At 35.7% G+C, this 22983-nt stretch overlaps 2 protein-coding genes and 1 pseudogene across 3 annotated transcripts; 1 reads left to right on the top strand and 2 right to left on the bottom strand.

Annotated features, from left to right (window-relative positions):
- Positions 1-2259: 2259 nt before the first annotated feature.
- On the bottom strand, positions 2260-4958 carry LOC136280548 (uncharacterized; annotated as a pseudogene).
- Positions 4959-11264: 6306 nt separating this feature from the next.
- LOC131775559 (octopamine receptor beta-2R) lies at positions 11265-18623 on the top strand. Of its 2 annotated transcripts, XM_059091678.2 has the most exons (4): positions 11265-11319; positions 11804-11899; positions 16099-16210; positions 16563-18623. In XM_059091678.2, exon 4 carries the CDS (start codon positions 16579-16581, stop codon positions 17446-17448), a length of 870 nt encoding a protein of 289 aa, XP_058947661.1. In that variant the 5' UTR covers positions 11265-11319; positions 11804-11899; positions 16099-16210; positions 16563-16578; the 3' UTR covers positions 17449-18623. The 2 variants fall into 2 exon arrangements, with proteins under 2 accessions (XP_058947661.1, XP_058947662.1); XM_059091679.2 differs by lacking the exons at positions 11265-11319; positions 11804-11899; positions 16099-16210 and adding exons at positions 13793-14068; positions 16211-16287.
- A 2989-nt stretch (positions 18624-21612) lies between these two features.
- LOC131775586 (octopamine receptor beta-2R-like) lies at positions 21613-22473 on the bottom strand. Its single transcript, XM_059091702.2, has one exon. The coding sequence runs from the start codon at positions 22471-22473 to the stop codon at positions 21613-21615; it is 861 nt and encodes a 286-aa protein (XP_058947685.2).
- Between the last annotated feature and the right edge of the window lie 510 nt (positions 22474-22983).

Here is a 22983-nt window from a genome sequence, read left to right as displayed (position 1 = left end):
ACGTTCTCGCATTTTGCGTAGGATCAAATACTTGCCCCTATCCTCAGAGCATTGTATTACATAAACGCTCCTTGCAAGAAAGTATGATTGCTCTTCTTTTTCTTTAGTAAATAATTTTTCAATCTGGGAATCTACATTCTTAAATATAGGCCTTTTCATCTGGACAGAAATTATGATATCAAAACACTATTCCTGATATGAACAGGTAAAAATGTTAGTTTAAATTATTTACCAACTCTGTGGTAGTAAAGCTTACCATATTTTTATTTCCTCCCTTCCATTTCCTCGATGTTTCTATTCTTGCGATAAAAGAAGAAAAAAGCGCTCTATCTTTAAAAAAATGGAATACGAGACGATCACTGCATAGTTTTTTTCCTATCCAAAAGCCCAGACAATTGTTTCTGGATAGATATCAACACAGTGCTCAAGTGAAGGTGTACCACAATATCGATATTCTCGTTTCAGGCTCCTATGCCAGGACCAAGAGGTAAATGATATACAAGTACATTACCTGACGGTCGGTAGTCGAGAAAGCGCAAATACATTAAAAGAAAAATAAGTAATGGTTCCCTCAATAAGAAGAAGAATAAATTAAACTTTCCGAAATTGGGAACGTTCACGATACCAGCAAGTAATGCTTTTATACCGATGTAAAATAATTTTTGGTGTTCAAATTTTCCTTTTTGCAGAGATTTTTCCCACCCGTAATCATTTTGATTTTCCTTCTCTTCCAATAATAATAATGCACACAAAAACAGAAAAACCAAATTTAAGATTGTTTGGAAGATTTCCCGTTGAAAAGAAAATTAGACCCCCAAAACAGCTATGACGACTACGTCACTGACATAATATTGATAAAATCATAATTTCCTGCACTTTTCCTTTCACCGCAAAGAAAAAATACATTGGTGCTGAAAAAATTTGGATATTTTATCAAAATTTTATATCAAAATAAGGTCTAACCTCTAATTTATCTAAAGAGAAATTTTTGCAAAATAATCGGAATCATAATCAACACAGGATGAAATGACTAAATTAAGTTTCCTTAAAGGTAACTTAAAGGTTAACATTAGAAGTATTTAAGACATCTTTAGGTGACATACGAAAGTTCTGAAATGAATCTTTAATTGAACTTTCAGAAGTCAATTAAAGTCTCCTTATGAACCATTTCATGAACACTTTAGGATCATATGAAAGTAAACCTAAATAACCATTTAATTGACTTTAAGAATCCTCCTAATTCTCGTAAACTCGTCTTTAATTGCCAAAACTTCTACTTGTAAAGGCAACTTAAAGGTTTCTTTAATCTTTTGTTTCCCTTTAAGTACTGCTTAAAGTTGCAGGTTTTGTTGTAATTCATCTTTAGTTGTACTTTCAGGTCCTCTTAAATTTCAAGTTTTGTTAAAATTCATCATTTAGTGACCTTTAAGTGCCTCTAAAAGCTGTAGGTTTCACCTTAAATTGACTTTTGATTTGCTTAATCACACCCACATTTATATTATGATAAATTATAATATTTTGGGAAACTTCTAAATTGTTAGAAAAAGAGACATCACACATACAAGTAATTACAGAATGTTTGAAATTGCAGTGATGAAATAGTTTCGTTCAAAACTCACTTCCTCCCGAGATAGAGTAAACCCACAATAAAGCTGAGGATATCTCATTTGAGGCACATACATAATTAAAAAAGAGACATCAAAATGTTTGAATTACTAATTGTCATACTTTATTAAGCATTTCTCTTTCATTAATGTATAATTCACATAATAATCTCAGTCATCTATATAGAATAGAATAGAATCTTTATCAATATAAAAATATAAGAACTACAGAATATAACTAGCTGTAGCAACACACTACACAAAAAGCTATTAATTCACAAATTTCACTCTCAAATCCAGCCACTAAGAAATGCAATTTGAACTGATACTAACAATAAAAAATAAGTTCAACCTATCAATCTAAAAAATCAGTATATTTTTCTAAATCAATTTAAATTTGCAATAGCTATCAATTATTTGCCGACCTGTACATCAATATGGAAGAAAGTATCTCATATGGAGGAAATTAAAATATAAAATTGAAGAATTCACAATTACTTACTTTAGATAATGAGACCATTAAAATTGCTAATTAACATATTCAATGAAAAAGAAGTCTCACGCAGGCATTTAAAAGACCTTCATTCTGGACATGGCTGATTAATACTTTTTTCAACAATCAATTTGTCACCTTAAATTGATAAAACAATTTTTTTTACTGCCTTATTGCCCACCCTGGAAAATTTTCAGTTGGTGGGCATCTCAGAGAAGGTTGCCCATCAACTCTGGGTAGGATTCTCTCCTTAGCTCTTGAAGTGAGTTTTTTCCTATAGGCCTTATCAAGTTTTTTTTTTATTTTTTTCATTCTTCTACTCTCCCATTGAAGGCGATGGACAGAGTATTTTGTTAATTTTGAGTTATTTATATCATCATCCTCCTCGTAACAGCTTTCTTCACTGCTCATCGCCTCCATCACAAGAACCTCCGCCACTCTCCCCTTTTCATGCTGGTCAGCCCAGTTTACCAGCTCCAGGGCTGTAGTTCGTCTCATTAACTTCTGAAAAAACAAAAATATACAACAAGCATGAGAAGGGTATTATAAGACCTCAAATGGAAAATATGATCCAAATTACTAATTTCTCTTGATATGCATGTGCACACAGTGTAAGAATGGAATTCTTAAGCATGTTATACTAGAGTCTCCTTGTCCTTTATTTTTCATCAAATGGTGCATACAAGCTATCATTGATCTCAAATCACATCTTAATATTTTTCATTCTTTTCCTCAACTACAGATCCATCTTTAAAATAATATTATACAATTACCAAATTTACTTTACAAAGATTTTCTTTGTAAGGAAGGCTCTAGATACAGACTAGAATACATAATTCATTTAACAATTGCTCTCATAGGCACAAAACAATTTTGACAGGACACAGTCCCTTAAAAGTGTCTATATGCAAAGCCATCCAATTTTGAAGTGGCAAAAAAAAATGCATTCAATGGGAAACAGCAGGGTATATGAAAAGTAAAATGTTAAAATAGTATCCCAATAAATACCTCTCTTTGGCGACCACTCTTTCTTGTTTTTTGTTTATGTGCCTCATAGCGATTACTGCTCTTCAGCTTATGTGTTTCTAGGCACGTTTTAAAATATCTTTGTAAAGCAGCTGTTCAAAGAAATAATTATCAAAATGCCATGAGAAGTTGACTATAAAAAGATTCCCATATAAATAAATGACAATGTTCAAATTTATAATCATTTATGGCTGGCCGCATAGGAATATTTGCCAAGTTATATAAATTTGCAGTATGTCCTTGGTGATTCATTGCTAAGGTGTGAAGTAAGCTTTGTTGAGGATTTACACCGAACTTAATGTTTCAGAGACAAGAAATTAACCTGAAAGTTCTAGTTTGCAACATATTTAAATTTCTGCAACATTTGAGAAAGTTATTACGTAAATTAGGAGAAAATTAAAAATATACCCTTCCTCTTGTCCTAAATTTGAAACATATAATGAGGGTGCTCATTAGAAGTTGCATGATATCTAACTGTGTTACTGAATGCTAGTTCTATGATGAAATTTTTGTTGAGGGAAAAGTGATTAAAGACACTAACTGATGGTACAGACTAAAAGCAGGGGTATCTTTAAGGACTGGGCTCTAGACAAATTGACCAACTGTGAGCACGATTTTGTCTGGATGTTTTTAAGCCAAGGCCTTCAGTGAAACTCAACTTGTTATAAAAGAGATATACATCAATACGCTTAAGTGCCAAATTCTTATGCCCACCTGCAAAAAATCATAATGACACCCCAATGAAAGTGAAATGCATGTGCTATGATTATTGATAGCTACCTTCAATGATATCCTTTGTCCAGGGACACTTTTCAGGTCCTCCCTGTTGATGTACAACCTGCTATACTGTGCGCTCAAAAATTCCATAGTTGTTATCAGAATTTACTCTGAGACAAGAACAAACACCGTGATTAAGCCACGTATTCTGTTTTAACAGTATTAACACTTAGACAAAAGCAACAACAATAAGGTATTCACATAACATCTCAATATTTCTAGCAGCAGCTTAGACTCTGATTTCACGGTTTAATCAATATAAAGTAAAATATCTTTGAACATAATGACATGTTACTCACTCTTCGTCAAGATAAAATCCACCAAAGTCGTCTTTTTTTAAAAGAAGTTTATATATCCTTCTCACAGCTCTCTAAAAGATTGAAATAATTTCAACAATCAATTTGTCACCTTTCCCCTATTTCTACTTCCCCGCTTTTTACACAAGTACCCATCTGTGTGATTAAAACAGGGAAAGTCAAAAGGGTTCAAGAGAAAAGATAATAACATGAATTTTCGTACTGGATTATTCTCGTTGAAAGAACAGGGAGGAAAAAACCTTTCTGGTAGACCTGTTTATGGTAAAGGGGATTATCAAGTAAATGTAACCACACATAATTATGCCAAATGATTACCGCCTAAATAATTGAGTTATGCATATAATTTGCGCGCCAAACACGTACTCAACATAAAAGCAAATCTTCCACGAAACAGAACTGAATTCAGCAAATCATGAACATATATCACATTATTTATGCTCATCGGTTAAGTTTTTCTACTCACTCGACAAGCTGGTGGAACTACTATCGTCCTTCGCTTCTGTCTATTTTGGCGCCTTCAAGACGGTTCTCGATCCGCTGAAGAGCCTCTAAGTTCGATTTGTTGCTGCGCTCTTGCTGCTGCCGCAGCTTTTCATTTTCGCTCGCCAGAGCCCGGTTGCTGCGGATCAATTCCTCCAGCAGTACGATGCATTCTTCGGACATGTTACTATTTCTAATTGGCGCTGGAACCACATTATCATCTTGATTTTGTCCGCGATCGTTTACTCGTCTTTCTGCCATTTCCTTCGCTTACTTTCCCTAACTCTGAATTAGCTGTAAAATAACCAGACAACAATCGCTTCGTTCGGATGCTTTGTTAACAGAGTCGTCAACGGAATTGAGATTCAAAAAAGCGCGCGATTATCCTATACCAAACCTGGAAGGACCTCCTGTTGATATTGTGCCTCGTTGTGATATACACTGTACCGAGTGTACTGGGCCTAGCTAACGCTGGCGAGTACGAATGAAGACTCAAGTGTAATTGGAAGCAAGGAAACACGGAGGTCTTTTGTGGCGGGAAAACTTCTACTACACGTTCGATCTTCACTTGTTCAAGCAAACTGCTTTGTACCGATACCTAAATTTCATCAAGGTAAGTTGTTCATATATCTAAAATTTAGACGTGTGTACGTAAGGGATATCTTGTAACAAAGGAAATTTATCTAAGCGTCAAGTCACGGCATCGAAGTTAATTAATTCGATTATATTTCTTGTGCAAGAAAGTGATTTTGTTGTGTAATGATATGTGATCGACGCTTGATACAATTGTGAATTGTTTTCTTTTAAGTGTGATTAGAACAATTACGAAAGTAAGCTTGTGATAAAAAAAGCTTGTATGTATGGCATGCAAACAGAACTCAATCGAGAACAAATAAGTAGGGGCAGGGGGGACGGTGTGGGAGGTAATGGACTTTTTTGAAATAGCGGGTTGCTTTTCAACAGTGGAGGATATATACATTTTTATTTTGACTAGGAGGGAATGAATAACAAGATAAGCTCAATTTAATACAGTCAAATCAATAACAATACAACCAATACTGTAGATTTTTTGTTTAGTGGGAGGAGAGAGGAGTGGGCTTATTAGGGTAAAGACATTTTAGTCAGGTGGCCTTGATAGATAAGGGGTACCTAAAGAGCAGTTGTGGCATTGAGCTCACATGAATACTAGAGTATGGTCATTAAAAACCTCATTTCAGTGCCATTTAAGGAATGTAAGCTTCATTCCTTGATTGTATTTTGAATTTAAAACTTTAAGTAATCATACATGATACTTGTTATGAACATAAACATCAAGGACACTTTTGAAAGTTTGGCAAAAGGAAAAATTGCATTGCAATTAGGGATTAAAGTATGTCTTAATTCTTAACTGATTGTCATCTCCCTAATAATAGCTGGTCTGGTTGACCATTTTTTAGGTTGTGATGAGTGATATCAATCAAATATACTGACTAAAAATGGTGACTAGTTTCAGAGTTTCAGGCAACATTGTTTTTTTTTGGGGGGGGGGAGGTGAGACTTGCAAGAAACTTATTAAGGAGTTTATTTCAAGATTTACTTTTTACTTTGTTAAGTGTAAGGTTGTCAACCACCAAGTAAGGGGAGAGCAGGGTGCTGAGTACTTTGGCCATGAGTTGTAGCTTCTTGAATGTCAGGTTTTTTCCAAATTGTGGAAATTCCATACAAGTTGCAGATTACAAGTGAGAGGTTTTTAGTCATCTTAATGCTCCTGGATCATTGTGAGTGACCACATTATTTTTACTAAGCATTTTTTGGCTTTCTGATTAACATTTACTCAGTCCAAAGTAAAATAAGATATGCTTTAGGATATATAAAGAATATAGAGTATCAATGCTTGGTTCAGGCTCCAGAGACAAGTGTCAAAAAAAATTTTTTGACAAATTATACATAAGTAGACAAGACAGGCTTTACACACAATTTTCATGCATTTGAATGTATGGCTTCTAAACTGAAAGTAGGTTTGAGTATGTCAGGTTTTTCAAAATGTGGAATCTTTCTGCAAGGTTTGGGTTGTGAGTGACAGAGTTTTAGTCAGATCTTAATGCTCCTGGATCATTACAAGTGACCACATTTCTGTTACATTTACATTTTTTAACTTTGTTATATTGTTGTTTCCTTTGAAAGTGGGTATAGACATGACAAAATCTTCCAATAACATAGGCTCTCATCACTTGGTACAGTCCCAAACTGAACAACTGTTCATATGTAGACTAGTCAGTTGTTACCACAATTTTCTTGTGCTACAATTGTTTCAGTTGAAAGTAGGTTTCAGCCTGTCAGGTCTTTTTCAAAATATGTAATCTTAATGCATGGTACAGCTTACGAGTGACTGCTTTTTGGTCACTGGGCAAAACCAACTGTTTTGTACATGTATTTTTGTGCTGGCTTTTCTTCCCTCTGCATTTATTTCATTACCCAAAATAAGGGAGGGGGGCCCTCCCCTAGATCTGCCACTGGGTTATAAGCACACGTCATTTACTTCAAGCACTCTTCTTTTTCAGCTTGAGGATCATGTTTCAGAAGAAGACATTTCACTTCCAATGGACAAGTTGGATCACAGAGAGCTAATGGTATCTTGTGTAGGATAGTGAAAGAAAAAACATTAGAATTTGAGTCCCTTGTGAGGATTCAAACCTCATGCAGTCAGCCCAGAGAAGGCAATCCCAGCTGGGTGGAGAGTTTTGTGCGCTCCTCTAAGTGCTTGTTTATTTTTGCGTCCCGAGGAGAGGTGCAGTGCAGATTGCCCATACTTCGGTCTTACCCTTTGGTACCTCGGCAATGATATGCTCGTATCGTTTTTATTTTTATGCTTTATGGTTCCTACTTTTTTTTTTATTTGATACGTGCACTGAGCCGTTAAATAGGTCTCAAACCTGGAGGCCAGACCCATTTCGGTTGTCGGCTGTAACCACCAGAGGACTGTGTCTGTATTCGAGCAGGGATTTACTTTTCTCTTTTCTCTGGCACACTTGACATTCAGAGTCAAAGGAATGCAAAACAACTATAGCCAAGTTGAAGAGTATCTGCTTCTTAACTGAACAACATCAAAAAATTATGGCATTAGCAGAACTGAATGGTGACTGAAGCTTTCAGAGCTTAACTTGAGAGGGGCCACAAGAAGTAACTGTCTATGTTATATCAGTCAAAAATCAGTTATCTCTCATACATACTGGTTGTAAGGTTTAAAAAATGTCAGTTTTTCAGTAAGTGGAATCTCAATGCCTAGCAAAAGCTGCAAATGTCAAAATCCATATATTGCCAGGCTCCAGGAAGATGTAAGTGGGTATAGACATTCAACTCTTTCAAGAACAAACTCTCTCTCTCTTTATTGTCATTTTTTTGTTTGAGACTCTCTCTACATACATACTTGTTGTAAGGTTTTAAGAATGTCAGGGTTTCAGTTAGTGGAATCTCAATACCTAGCATAGGCTGCAAAGGTCAAAGTTCATATATTGCCAGGCCTCAGGAAGATGTGGATAGGTTATGACCACATTCATTTCTCTAAACCTAGATATTTTGTTCCAATTTATTTTGTTTAGTATTGTTTTTGGAGTTCGGTACAGACTGCAATTGACAACTTTCTGAGTAATTTTTTGAGACAGTCTTAATCTCTGGTCAATTTAGGTTCTTTCCTATAATTGTTCTTTTAATACACTGTATGTATGAAGTCTTTTGTTAAAGGCTCTTTTTCGCAATGCTCATTCATTTTATTTTTCAAGGCTTTGAAGTACATCTAACAGAATCTGAAATTTGGAACGTTGAATGATGCTGTGTAATATTTAGGTTAATGCATGCATACACAGACTCTCTGGAGTCGCAGTCTTTTAATCTGAAGAATATTTCATTTGTTATTATGAATCTACCTGTTCACAGATGAATTTCAGAAAACAATATTTTAACTTATATACTATGTGCCCCTATTTACTCATTTCACCCCCTAAGATCTCAATATTATTTTTCTAAATGCCTTTCATACAGTTTTTTTGATATATTTGTGAGAATATTGATGTATTGCTAGTGTGTTAGGGAGAGTTGCTTATTGACCAGTCCATGAAGTAAAAGGGTTGGGAACTCCACGTGTTGGGTTTCCAACTGAAACAAAGGCCTCATTTCACTTTATTGTAATAGAATGTAATTATAAACTGACTATACCTTGCCAAGGTCACATTTTGTTCAATTTTGTACTGGAAAGCATACTACTTACTTGTACTGGAAAGCATACTACAGAATCTACTTGTTCATAAAAGATGGAAGCTGGAACCTTAAGTGGAATCTTTTGAGGAAAGAGATCACAGTTAATCTAAAAGCAATCTTAACTGTATGAAATTATTGGATATTTACTTAGTAACCAGCTGAAGTTTAGAAATACAGTCGAATATTCTTATTACCACAAACTTTTAAAAGCAATTAGGACTTTCCTCTGTGTAAAGATACTTACTATTTCTAATACGATGCTCTCTTTACTTGAAATTTCTTGGAACAAATCACGGGAATTTGAAGTCGACCCGAAAGTATCTGTCCAGTTCGACTTGTTACGTTTTCGCTCATGCCTTTCGAAAGTTGAACGTGACACGAAGTCATTAAATATATCCTTTCTTGTCATCGCACTCCATGCGTTCTATAAAGGAGATGCGAAAATGAAAACTCGTTGCTTTCAATTCAGATATTTTGACAAAATTTGCTGCTGCACATGGAACAAAATTTGCTATTCCTGTCCGACGCAAGTACTGGCTAATTTGTGATGCATTTCCTATTGACAGTTCAGATTACAATTAGACCATCTTTAGTGCGTCAATTAAAGATGTCAAAACAGCGAGACTCGTTTAATTCTCACCTCAAAGGTTAACTAAATGTATATTAATTAAAAACCTTCTTTTGTGCCAAAAAAGAGACCACTTAAAGGATGCTAAAAGATTTACGTTATTAAAGTTCACCTTATGTTCAATTAAAGATTCATGAAAGGTAACTGTTAGCTTTTGGATATTTCGGTTTACAATTAAAGACGCCTAAAGCTTAAGTCGACCTTTAGGGATGCTTTCGGTTTTGCCTAAAGGCACTGAAATAAGAGCATTCGTCCTGTGCAAGATATCTTGAAACAAAAATGAGTTTAAAAATGGAAATTGGCCTATCTTTGATCTTCATAAGCCTTCGCACTTTAGAAAAATTGCAGAACGTGAGTCGCATTTACTGAAAGCCTTTCTCAGATTATTCAGATGAAGCGAGTTGAACTTCAAGACCCATTACGAATTCAAGTTCTCATTCGGTCGATACCACTCAGCACATAGGTGATAAAAACCAAATAGTCTTGGTAAACGATAGATAATATCGTTCCTGACTTGTGTATCTTTGTAACCTTAAAAGCTCTCTCGTACACTCGAACTTTCAGCTACCTTCGCCTCCATACAACCAGAGCTTGGTTTCACGAGTTCTTCGATGAGGTCTGGAAACCTTTCTTCCCTTTCTGCCCTTTGACCACATCTAAGCTTCAAGTTGAGGTTAACGAAAAGATTATCCGCGACCGAAATGACGTACATGCAGATTTCTCCATTTTGACGTTGAGTAATTTTTTCATGGCGTCGCTGACGTCCAGCGATCACTATCGACAGCTAGGCTTACAGCCCTTTGGAAAACTACTCAATAAATATTAACGTATAAATCGGTGAATTTCAAATTTTAAATTGTCAAGTGAAATTAGCGTTAAAAATGTGCCAATCAGATTAATGGACGACGAAATGTTTTATCTTTTCAATCTGCTGTAGATCTCGTAGTTCGTAAATGACGTCCACAGCGCCATCTCATTGGAATACGTACGGCTGAAGTAAAATGATTAAAAGAACTTTGAATGAGATTCGATGAAATTATATGACAATGAAGACAAAACATAGAGCAGAAATTTTCACTTGAAGAGTGTCTTTCGGTACAGTTCTTCCGAATAAGCGTTGTAAACTGTTACCACTACATTTGGAGGTATTTGGCATTCTTAAAATTAATTTTTCTCAAAATTTTTATTAGCTGGGGTAGAGAATCAAATTGGACCACGCCTCACAACCATTGCATAGTATATGAATACTGCTGGGGTAGAGGTCCTTCTTGTCGCTATTCGACAGACATAACCTGAACATTTTATGGAAAAATGAATTCTACTAATTAGGACCGAGACGAAAGTTAATTCTTGTTGTACTTCGTGCCCGTAAACTTTCTATTACATTGTTTATTTTATGCAAATCTTTTCACGAAAAAGTAGATAAAAATCTTAGGATTCTATTTCCTTCCCGTGCGTAGAAAGTTTGACTACCTTTTCTCCCTAAATCAGCTGTCTGCAACTTGCTGCGTTATTAACCAGCTTACAACGCTCAATTCACTTTCCTTTAGTTGATGTCATTTAATACGTTTGCATAATGTCACATGTGTTTGGCAGTTCATCAACCTTGAACAAGCAACCCCAACTGTTATAATAACCATTGTTGATTTTTAATTTTTTTTTTAACGAAATGGACTCGCTTTGAAGAGATCTTATTGCGTTTGGCCAGCGATTCCGGTTTTTCCTCTGCTGTTCATCGAGAGGTACTCGACATCGTTTCAGGTTAGGGTCCGCCGGTGAATTCACCACAAGCAAGCTGTTACCTTAGAGAAGCGAGTTTAAAAGGAATACGGCAAGAATATCACTTTGAATTTTTATCCATTAGAGGCTGGTTATTAAACCTACGTTCAACTGTTGTGCAGAAAAATCAGGCTCGAATCCGAAATCACCCTGAATTCAGCCACACGTTTCATCTGAACAAACACCGCAGTAAAATCATTCATTTTAGATAATCCACTTTAAGAAAATCTAAAGGTTCAGTGATTGTCTGAAACAACGGCCTCAGTTAGACTTCTTTTATAAACTGACTCGAGCAGTTGTGGTTACTGATAGCTATCTGTATATTTCCGATATTTTTCAAAAGCTAGTCATAACATTATTATCCATTAACTGATATGATTTTGTACTAACTGAAATGAACATTATATTAGACTGCACTCATAATTAAAAGTATGCTATATTTCTCAAACGAAACTTTCTTCACAAGGAAGTACAAGACAAGTACTGGACGTTGAAAGGTTATTTTCGTCAAGGAAAGAAATATGAACAGGGAAGCCTAACTCGCCAGCTGAGCTCCTAACAGGTAAATTATATTTCCTACAATGCACTGTCATGATATGCAAAATAGTTACGAAAGGATGCATGCAAAAAGAGTATGAACAATGACAATTGTATGCATGACACTTTGTGGAAAATGTTTATCTCTCAGTTTACCTTTTTTCACTTCACGTATGTAGAAGAAGGACGAAAAGTTTAGGATTTACCTTTTTTTTCAAAATTTAGAGATGAAATCAAATAGTAGATGTCGTCGGTATAATCGCGCGGAAGAACCGTACCATTTTTATCTTCTTTATGCATATATAATATTGTTTTAAACATTCTTGAATACTGCCTCTCTCGTCATTTTTCTTTTCCTTACATTTTATTTACGTGGTCTCCTTCGAATGTAATTCAAAATGCTTTAGCTCATGTCGTATCTTGGCTTTGGTGCGGTTTCACAGCTTCCTGCCAATCATCTTTGATCAACTGAGTTTCTCCACTGAATTTCAACCCTTCGCAGTAAATTTTAAATGTCTACTCAGTATTTAGGATCAATCGACCAGTTCTCTGCCAATCAGCAAGCAGAAATATTTATAGGTGTGTAAAATAAAGTTCAAAATTAACACAAGCACAAATCATTACGACGGTGGCGTTAAGATTTTAATTATTGTTGTCATCATTATAATTTTTTTTTGGTGGATTTTCCATGAAAGGATCTAAAATACGATTCCCTTGCTAAAAAAAAACTTATGCTAAAGAGGACTGCAACTAGGTGCTCCATAAATAATCGCAAAGACATCCTCACCATCGAACTACGTCTTCTCTACTGGCGTGAAATCTTTGTTGCCCAATTTATGCGTGGAGAAGATTGAGGTCATATCTTATTATTCATTCTTCCATGAATTCGCTGAATCAAACAAAAAAGGTAACAAAGCTTGAATGCATTTGGGACTGTAACTGTGAATTTCTACGGGAATCAGAGTTCTTTGTTGTAAATTTATTAAATGAAAGTCGTAAGTTTTCTTGCACTCTAACGCTTTTTGTTGCTGTTTGACGGTCTCTCGTTGGTGATCTCCAACATATGGTTTCGTATCCTATAGGAGGCAGCGCCAAGCTTTTTTTCCCCTTGAATTTCTCAGGTCCCGTTGCAGTTCACCTGCAGATGGATAATTTTGTCATTTAGTTATCAACCACATATGAAGCAATGTGCACTTAGCATAAAATTGTACCATCTTGATCAGCGGGCGAGAGTTTGTATGTATATGAATTGGCCACAAATTTGTACGAATTTTTATCTCTCAGATCTAGATTTCAGTTGTTTTTATCACTTCTCTGTTTCCCTTTCAATTTTTTTTTTCGGCGGGGGAGGGTGTGGGGATAATATATAAATAATATCATGTCAACATGTTTTTGTCATCTTGAAACCTTTGTTTTGTTGCCGTTTGAGGGTATCCAGTCAATACCTTTTTATTTATACACAACTGTCGGCATTGAATTTCAATACTGTTCACTGAAATTTTGCATCCCACTAGGTTTGATTGACGTCACAATGCACGTTTCGTCCTCACGATTGTCATTCGAAAATTCTAGCATGTTTGTAAATTATTTTGAACATCGTGGTAGAAGACCGATCAGTAGTTTAACTATGGAGAAAGACTCTGGATATATCTTTTTTTTCGTTTTTTTTTGGATGCACGATAAACGTACATGACGGACCGATTACGAGACATTCTGAAAGAAAAATCTAGAGAGTGAAATATGATAATTACTCTTAAACACATTCGACAGGCTCCGTAAAATGTTGTTTGCTCGTGTTTTATTGTTTTGTTCACTAATTAAACTCTTTCAATGCAGTACTGCCTGAGGCAATTTGCTCTTTGAGCTTTGAACAGTTTAGCTACAATTAGTATCAAATCATTCTCCCAGAGAAGTGCTTTTATTGTGTGCTGAACAAACTTATGGAGGCACAAAACAAAAACTGGAAAATATCAACAATTAGCTTCCATCATTTGGTTGATGTAATAACATCTGCTAACCACCAAGGCCACGGTAATCATCCTAAGCATTGAAATGCAGCGAAAACCACAACCACTTTCGATTGCGAGTAGTTGCTTACCGGGTAATCAGTAACGCAGAACCACGATCGGGCAAGCGATCTGACTGTTGTCCGATTTGGAAACATCCTTGTCTTTGATATCAATAGATGAAAATGGTGAGTTGTTCTTCCCTTCTTATACGTTCTATAATAAGACAGACCTCGACTTCTCTTGAAGAAGCGGGGTTTTTATGGCTGACTAGGTAGCGACGGCTTCTCAATGATGAATATTAAAACGAAAATCATGTTTTTTAATTTCTTTTAAATGATGACAACCTCAGTGATTAATGCTCACAATTAAGACTTGCCTATTTTTTTTTCTTTATGGGATTACTGGCATCATTCCATTGACAGCTATCTATCATTTGATTCAAAATTCTGTCAGATTAAATGCCCTGTAAAAGAACAACAAAAGGAAAACAGTTCTCATTTTTAACGACTAAAGAAATTTGTCTTGTTTGTTTATTTCTTAGGATCTCCCAACATTGAGACGGAGTAAATGTCAATGAAAAACTCGAGTAACAATATGCATAAAGAATCCATGTTTGTAGTACAATACACTTTAACATATGAGCGACATAATCAAATTACGGACAAAACTCAATACAATTTACTTAGCCATTACAATTTAATAGATGTTAAGTCAATTTAGTTCAGTTCTCCAAAGGACGGCAGAAGGTGTTAATGCTTTCTCGGCACCAGAACATGAGTTAAACGATCGGTTAAAGTGTTGGTAAGCATTTATAATAACAATGGGAAAAGCTTTAAGTATGGTGACCAAAAGGTGTCTCCGTGGCTTGCCCACGATTGCTTTTCGCAAAAGTGTGTTTAAAGACATAAATTAGAAAAAATTTTTACGAATAAGCGAAGGAATCTTCAAATGATGAACTTAATTGTGGTTTTCCATGTTCTGTTCGCTTTAAACACAGGAACAAATAATTTAAAATATTCCTACTTATAACAGTATTTTGGCTATTTTATAAAGATTAATTTCAGACAAGTTTTCATCTCATGCGTTTTAGAGGGCGACACAACAAAGCTTTCAATCCCAATGGCAGTTTGGCTTATCGATGGCGTGGCTCAGTCGTTTCTTGACATGGTGAAGTACGTAGACGTTCTTTCCAGCAGAGCCGAAAATTCAAAACATTCATTTTTTCGAGTTCCATTTCATAAATTGTGAAACAAGAGGAAAACGATCGTTTGGAAAAGCGTGTTAAAAGAGTTCTATGATTACGTTAGTCTCCTGCAACAATTTTTCCTGAAGTTTTAAACAAGAAAAAAATAAATAAATCTTAGGTAGTGACAGAAAGGTTACCCAGAGTTCGCTTGAGAAACAGATGAACGCGATGACCTTGAGTATCATTAACACTTTCATAAGACAACCACTATCCGGTTTGCATTATGCAAATGATTGCAGACCGATTTTCAGTTCAGAAATACATGCAACCATAGTGAATTTATTACATCTACATTTACTAATTTGGATGATCTTTTGAGGAGTTACTACGTACCACAAGGTGCTACAGTTCCTTGGCTACAATTGCGCTCCATTAATTCAAATCAAAAGTTAATTTCCTTCAAGATAACAAGCACTGCGTAGGATTTGACTTCATAGCAGGTTTAATTTCGATAGAATGACCCTGTACGTAACATACAGAGAAAAGGGAAATGATTTTGTATGGCAGAAAAAAAAAACGATCGCTAGAAATTATCTTCCCGTCTTCAGTAAAATGTGGTAGTTATCACCATTTCTTGCTGCCATAATAAGAACCTTTAATTACCCATAGCCCTTAGAAAAACGTCAGAAAATTGTAAAAAAACGACACAGCTACCAGAACTTTTTTTAATGAAAAGTAGTATAGGAAATCTGCATGCAATATTCACCTTTTGAAAGAACTGTGAAATATAAAAGGCAAAATTGATTAAAATTGGCAATGTTTACAATAGCGATTTAAAACATCATTGTCTTCTCTCCATTCAGGTCCAATATAAATCAGAGGAAAATACTTAATTGTCTGAAAGGAATGAAATATGTTTCTTGTCTGTCGGAAGCAGCGGAAATAGTAAAGAGCTAAACTCCGGTATCTTGTCGTGCATTCAAGAACGATGATATACTGTTTACCACGATATACTTTCTTTTTTTCTAGGTCGAATTAGAGACTAATAAGTCACGCTAATCCGCAAATTTAACTCCAGTGAAGTACGAATTGGGCGAAAAAGCTTGAAAACCTAAAGTTATTCTTCTTTTCTGCCAAACAGGTGGGTAATCTTGATCTCTGGGATGTTTCCGAAGACTCTTTTTCGCCTCATTTGATGCACCCTTAAAGTGGCAAACAGTAAGCGAAAACTATAGAACATAGACATGATGGGAAAGATAGTAAAACTAATTTCGAAAAAGATGATGAATAAGAAAAGTAACAGATGAGGATGGAAAAATCGACTCGGATTTCAAATGACAAAACCTCAACAACCTTATGCTAATTTTTCTCTGTATTTAAGATGCTTTTGTATAATTACGGCTCGACGCAATTGAGAGCTTATCGAAGGTATTCTAACAGTAAAATAAGTCAATCAAAATAACTAAATTTTTACTTTCGTTTTTTTCTTTAAGGGATAGCTGTTGCAACATGAGTAATTGGTACTGGTTGACGGCATGGTTGCCTTCATTATTAGCTATTATTGGAAATGGCCTCGTGATTTATTTGATTCGTTCACGTCCTAGACTGCGCACCTTACAAAACAGATTTGTTCTGTCGCTTGCAATAGCTGACTTCTGTGTTGGGACATGTTATTACCCAGGGCATGTAATATGCAACTTTTTGCTCGACTCAAAGTGCAATGTGATGATTAGAGATGACATTGCTGTATACATGATCTACTCTTCTGTGTCCAATCTGTGCGCCATGGCTATCGACAGGTACATCGCCATTGTCAGACCTTTACGCTACTTAACACTCATGACGACTACACGCGCAAAAATACTGACGACAATAGCATGGATGATTCCGATGGTAGTCTACTTTATTCCCGCCATTTGTGTCAGCCTGAAATTGTTTAGCATAAACTTTAAGATAAGTGTGGTAATCTGGACCACGATTTTCGAATTTATTCCGTGCACGTTGTTGTTGTTCGCTACCATGCAGGTTATCATTATCTCGAAGAGGCATCGCCGAAGAGACGCAAACTTCTCTCAGTTAACGCTTCGACAAAAAGCTTCGACATCAGTGATTGGATCAGTTGTGGCTATTTTTCTTCTTTGCTATGCTGTAGAGGTTTACAGCTCGTTTTGTCATTTTACATCATTGTGTACTCCACATGATAACATATACAACGCAGTGCGTTTTCTCATTATTGTTAATTCGGCTGCAAATCCTATCGCTTATGCGTTGTTCAAGAGAGACATGAAGAGAGAACTTGATAAACTTATCTGCAAAAACTCTTTCACGAAACCAAGCCTTTTGTCGAGACGTAGTAATGAAAGATCGACCAGTCTTTGAGTTATCACAACTGCATATCTAAGGAAGAAAACAGATACGGCTGCGCTTTCAGAGTTCTAAGGTGCGACTGAACAAAAAATATGTGATAAAATTAGGCGTTAAGGATACCTACTCGTAAAAGCTTATTTTACCCTGTTGTCTCGTTTCCTATATCCGGACCTGTTGTGAAATAACTAGAATGACTACTTCGGATGAAAACAAGACAAAATGAAGAAAAAACTACATTAGAATTTACTATGAAGTATTACTGTTCTCTCTCTTCCATAACGTTGAAGAACTTTGACTGACGCTATAAAATAATAAAAAAATTTCCTCCAGTTATGGATAATTAGGGTCAAAGCGCGTGCGATCGAGTAACCATTTTCTGTCGTTAAATCTTCAGCATTAAATATTATAATTTCAAGATGAAATTTATTTTCTTAAGTGACATGCGAAGGAGTGATGTTATTCATAACAGCAAGAGAAGGGCCTCTTTTGGTTACAGTTGTCACAAGTCTTGTCATGACTCCTTAGGGATTCGATCATGAGAGACCAACGTGTATGCCGACAATGACTGTTGATATAAAAAGAGCACATTTATTATTTGGATTCTACGACAATATTATAGCATTCTATTTACAATAATTTACGCCTAATTGAAACGACGTTGTTTAAAAAACAAACTGAAAAGGAGAAGGCCAAATAAGAATCAATCAGTATAAATAAATATGTTGCATAATTCTCATTCATTATTCTAAAGATGAGTGATTGTTTAGCGGGCTTCATTGCTGGATACCGCTTCAATGAAGAAAAATTGCTGTATTCTGCTGTTACTGAATCGGAAAGAACAATAGGAGACCCATACACAAAGCAGGTGGAAGATAAAGGCACACTGTGGGAGTTTAATGCATGTATTTAAGATCCATTTTAGTTTAAGCGTTGCCAAAAGAATTTCATCTTTAGATACTAATGAGATTGAAGACTTAAAGCCTGGAAAACTCAAGTCGTTATATATTATAACACCTCTGGGCCAAAATACAAATTAATTCTGATGCCCTAGCTATCTCATAAAAATCTGAAATAACTTAAACTTTGATGAAATGAGCCCTATGTATAAATTAAAGCATATCCTATGCTATTTTCATGAGTACTTTGAAAAATGTAGATTTGACTGTCTTGACTTTATCGCTTTCGCATGCATCTTTCCTTGTTCTTGTTTAAGCGTGTAATATTGACTTTTACTATGTATATTATGTCATATCAATTTAACAAAGCTTCAAACTTCAAATGTGCTTTGACATGAAAATAAAAAAATGTCAAAATGCAGCAGTGACAGCCTCAATTTCGCTTCATGAACTTGCTCAATCTACAGACTTAAACCCTAATGAAACTCTAATTCTTTTCAGCCGCGGACATCCAACTTGTAAATTTTGAATCTAACTTATTGCAACCAGATTGCATATATATTCTCTTTATAGTAAGCGAGAAATGCTTTATTATTCTTATTATTAGCAACAGTTCAGAGGACCTCAATCAGTCGCTTCAAGAAATAAGAGTATTAACACCCGAGATGAAACTAATTTCAGCATCCTTTTTCCCACTACTATAAAGTGAAAATAAGATGTCTTTATGACCAACATGTAATTGTAAAAAAATATGAAGTACTTATCGGGGTTTTCTTGACACCCTTCCACCCTATTAGAACTAAATGTTAACAGTATTCTTTGACAATTTGCAATTGATAGTTGGTAAAAGCCCCCTTCAGGTTAAGAATTTGAATGATTGACGAGTTGGTGCATCATATCTGTTATGTAATAATGGTATTCCAGAACAAGATCCTGTCCTTTCGAATCTTTTCAAAGGATTTACAGGCTTCTATAATTATCATGTTAGGGCCACAGTTTGTTATCGTAATGCTTTTTATCGTTATACGCTGGTTAGGTCCGCGCAAATCTAGTGCATTCCCCGAGTGCATTTTAAGATTACATTTTCTCTACCGAACCTTCATCACGTCAGTGATTCAAGGAGGATTCGGGAGCCAGCCAACTACTGAGATGTTATCTTCCATTTGTAAAGGGCACCTGCAGTGTTAGATTATGCAATTCAAAATTTTGGGTTAAAGCCACATTTTTTGCGGTTATCCGATCAAAACTGGAACTTAAAATGCTACAAATCACACGGCTTTAGTTTAGAAGCGTGACCTTCATGTTACTGTATGGAAAAAAAAAAGGAAAGGTGCATGCTCAAGTGACGAAATAAAATTTCAATCCATGAGGTTGACAAGTTAGAATGACTAACTAGGAAAAAGTTGTCCTGTGGTGTTGTCAATTGTCAGATTGTTCAACAAAGGAAGTACCATAATTTAATAAAAATCATATTTAGGCTTTCCCTTTAAAGATTATACGATAATTCTTCGTTAACTTCATCAAAAGGTTTTAAGAAGATTAAGGAGTCATTTTCAACATAGGATTCACCTTTGGTCAGAAATAAACGCATGTACGCATTTTTATTTTGCTTCGAGTTCTGAAGTATCACCTGTCTAGATTTCTTTCAGTCGTCGACGTCTGGCTTTCTGCTCACATGCATGCTGCATGCTTTTGTACGTGTTCGATGTTATCATCTCAAATCAACTGCACAGATACTTCATACTCTTCGATTTCTACGTATTTTTGTTCAGATTTGTCTCTTATGTAATGTAGAACACAGTGGTAAATAATAGCTGATTGCATAGTGATTGAAAACAAACGGATAAGTTAACATGCCTGAAAGGCGGTTTATTACAGCGATGGTCAATCGGTCATCGTGTTAACTTATGCGACTTGCATAGGAGAAAACGATTCACTTCTGAAAAGAAAAATACATTCGCCGTGGATTAATTAAAATCACTCCAAAAACAGTGAGAAACGTGTTTATGGTGTGCAAAAAGCCCAAAATTATTGACAACGACTGTAGCCAAGAGACACAGTCGCGGACAATACAGTTTCGTTCGAAATTCCCCCTTTGGTCAAAATGTCATTAGTAAAGTTAACATTTCTTTTTTTTTAACATTGCGATTTATTGTTGATCTTTAATTACAACTGAAACAGTCTCCTCTGACAACAAAATCAACATGGCTCACCTAGTTTAGCCACTCAATTATAGTGTTCATTTATTCCACTTTAACATTCCAACTGTAAGTAAATTACGACAAGGAGTTAGCGAAAACATAAATTGCTCGCAAAATAAAGTGAAAATAAATTAAATTTGTTAACTATATCCTCGATGTCTGTGACTAAAATCAATCTCTCCATATTGATTTACAGTTCATCAATACCTTGGCAATTTCAAGTTATTTTCAGCACCTACAAAAATCGCGTCCGCATGTTTATTATTAGTCTCATTGTTAAAAACATGAATAACATTTTCAGATTTACAGGATTTATTCAAAGAAATGATCGAGAAAATAATAGTCTCCCACTGTGATGGGCTCTAAACGATAAAAAGAAAGCCAACATCAACGGCATATTCTAAGGAACGGTGATTGTCTTCATTCACGCCATGACTTTTCCTAATTAAGGGTTAATACTGGGGAATCATTCATCTTTTGTACGTCATGTTTTCCAACTCAATGATGGCCAATGAAAGGGATGTCAATTACGAAATGTCCACAAAACATTTTAATTAATGTATTACGAGAAAGGCCTCAAAATAATATAAAAGCCAAGACATCTGTCAACTTTTGCTCCCATTTTTCATCGTTAGACTCGCAAAAAAAATTCGGTTTTTTATTGCTTTAAAAATTGATAAAAAAAAGACCAGATTTCTACTTGTTGTAAATTTACAGATAACATATCCTGAGGCACTGTTTTCTATTCATTCTGACAAGAGCTGGTCAAAAGAAAATTGCACACTAACCAAACCTTGTCATTACACGTACATGTATACATTTTTACAATCAGTTTAAACAAGAGAACTAGTGCTCCCTCTACATAGCGAAAATTTTTTTTTTAAATCGTAACTCTGTTTTACGATTCTTAAGGGACCTTATATAAATTTAAAAAAACCTTAAATAATAACTTTTAGTGCTTATTTCCTTATCTGAAAGTCATCAGAGGGCCATCAGTGATTTCGAACCGAATATAAATTCAATGCTTTAATCCTATATCGCGGCAACTCATCTTGCCTTTTCACATGCATTGCAAGAGGTCAAATACCAGACGATCGTTCATTACTGCGTCTTGACCTTGTTTTGATAAAAGATCTCTTGCTGATGATCAAATCGAGTTCTCTTCTCATGTCTCTCTTCAAAAACGCATAAGCGACAGGATTCGCTGCCGAGTTAATTATCACGAGAAAGCGCACTACGTTATATATATGCTCATCTCGCGGGCATATCGACGTGAAATAACAAAACGAACTGTAAACCTCCACGGCATAGCAAAGAAGAAAAACTGTCACAACTGTTCCTATCACTGAAGCCGAACATGTATTTCGACGCCATTTCAAACTTCGTTGTGAATCTCTGCGACAATGTCTCCTCGAGATCACGATTACTTGCAATGTAGTCAAAAAAAGTGCCGTGCAAGGAAAAAATTCGAAGATCGTGGTCCAAATAACTACACTTATTTTGAAGTTGATGTGAAATAAGCCAAAGCTGGCACAAACAGAAGGAATCAAGTAGACTATCAACGGAATCATCCACGCTACTGCGGCCAATAGTTTTGCGCGTTTAGTGGTCATTAGGGACCTATAGTGCAAAGGTCGGACTATAGCGATGTACCGGTCGAAAGCCATAGCGCACAAGTTCGATACAGATGAATAGATCATAAACACTGCAATGTCATCTCTGATAACCTTATTACACGAGTTGAGTAAAAATTGGCATATTGCGTGCCCTGGATAATAACAAACTCCAACACAAAAGTCAGCTATGGCAAGCGACAAAGTGAACCTGTTCTGTATGGAGCGAAGTCTTGGACGTGAGAGAACCAAATAAATAACGAGACCATTTCCAAGAACAGCTAGTAATGAAGGCAGCCAGGCTGTCATCCAGTACCAATCGCTCATGTTAAAAACAAAAAAACGCGACAACTCGGAGTGGGGCGTAACACCTCTAACCAAACATATGCTTCATGTACGACTTCGCTTCCTATGAGAGTGAACATTCACATGCCACCTGTTCTTCTTGTCAACTGAATAGTTACTGAAAAGGTGGCCCTAATTGCCAACGCGGAACGTTCTATCTATCATTTGATTTTCAGACCCTCTTTTTCCTTAAAACCACGAAACCCTCATTTTTGGCTGTCAAACTCAAGATGCAATAAAGATGCGTCGAAATCGTAATGTCTACTATACTTTTTTCCTTCAACATGAACTTGATGTCAATCCGCTCATTAGAACAGTTTATGTGATAATCCCGTAAGTGAAGATCTCCTTAACATAACAATTGTAGTGACAGGCAAGCGTAATTGCAAAGAAGCTGTGAGTCTCCATGACCACAAGGGAAGTTCTTCGTAAAAAAAAAAGGCTCTCGTTCATTAGTGGCGAGCACCAAGCGACGGTTGCGGTTGTCAGAGA

Source organism: Pocillopora verrucosa, chromosome 4 (genome assembly GCF_036669915.1).
Source record: "Pocillopora verrucosa isolate sample1 chromosome 4, ASM3666991v2, whole genome shotgun sequence".
In the NCBI taxonomy this organism is placed as follows: domain Eukaryota; kingdom Metazoa; phylum Cnidaria; class Anthozoa; order Scleractinia; family Pocilloporidae; genus Pocillopora; species Pocillopora verrucosa.
The sequence above is the reverse complement of the archived record's forward strand: the minus strand, read 5'-3'. Positions and strand labels throughout refer to the sequence as shown.

Bases quoted from the DNA above. Each gene is read 5' to 3' on its own strand.
- LOC131775559 (XM_059091678.2), top strand. From the start codon at position 16,579: ATGAGTAATTGGTACTGGTTGACGGCATGGTTGCCTTCATTATTAGCT.
- LOC131775586 (XM_059091702.2), bottom strand. From the start codon at position 22,473: ATGAGCGATTGGTACTGGATGACAGCCTGGCTGCCTTCATTACTAGCT.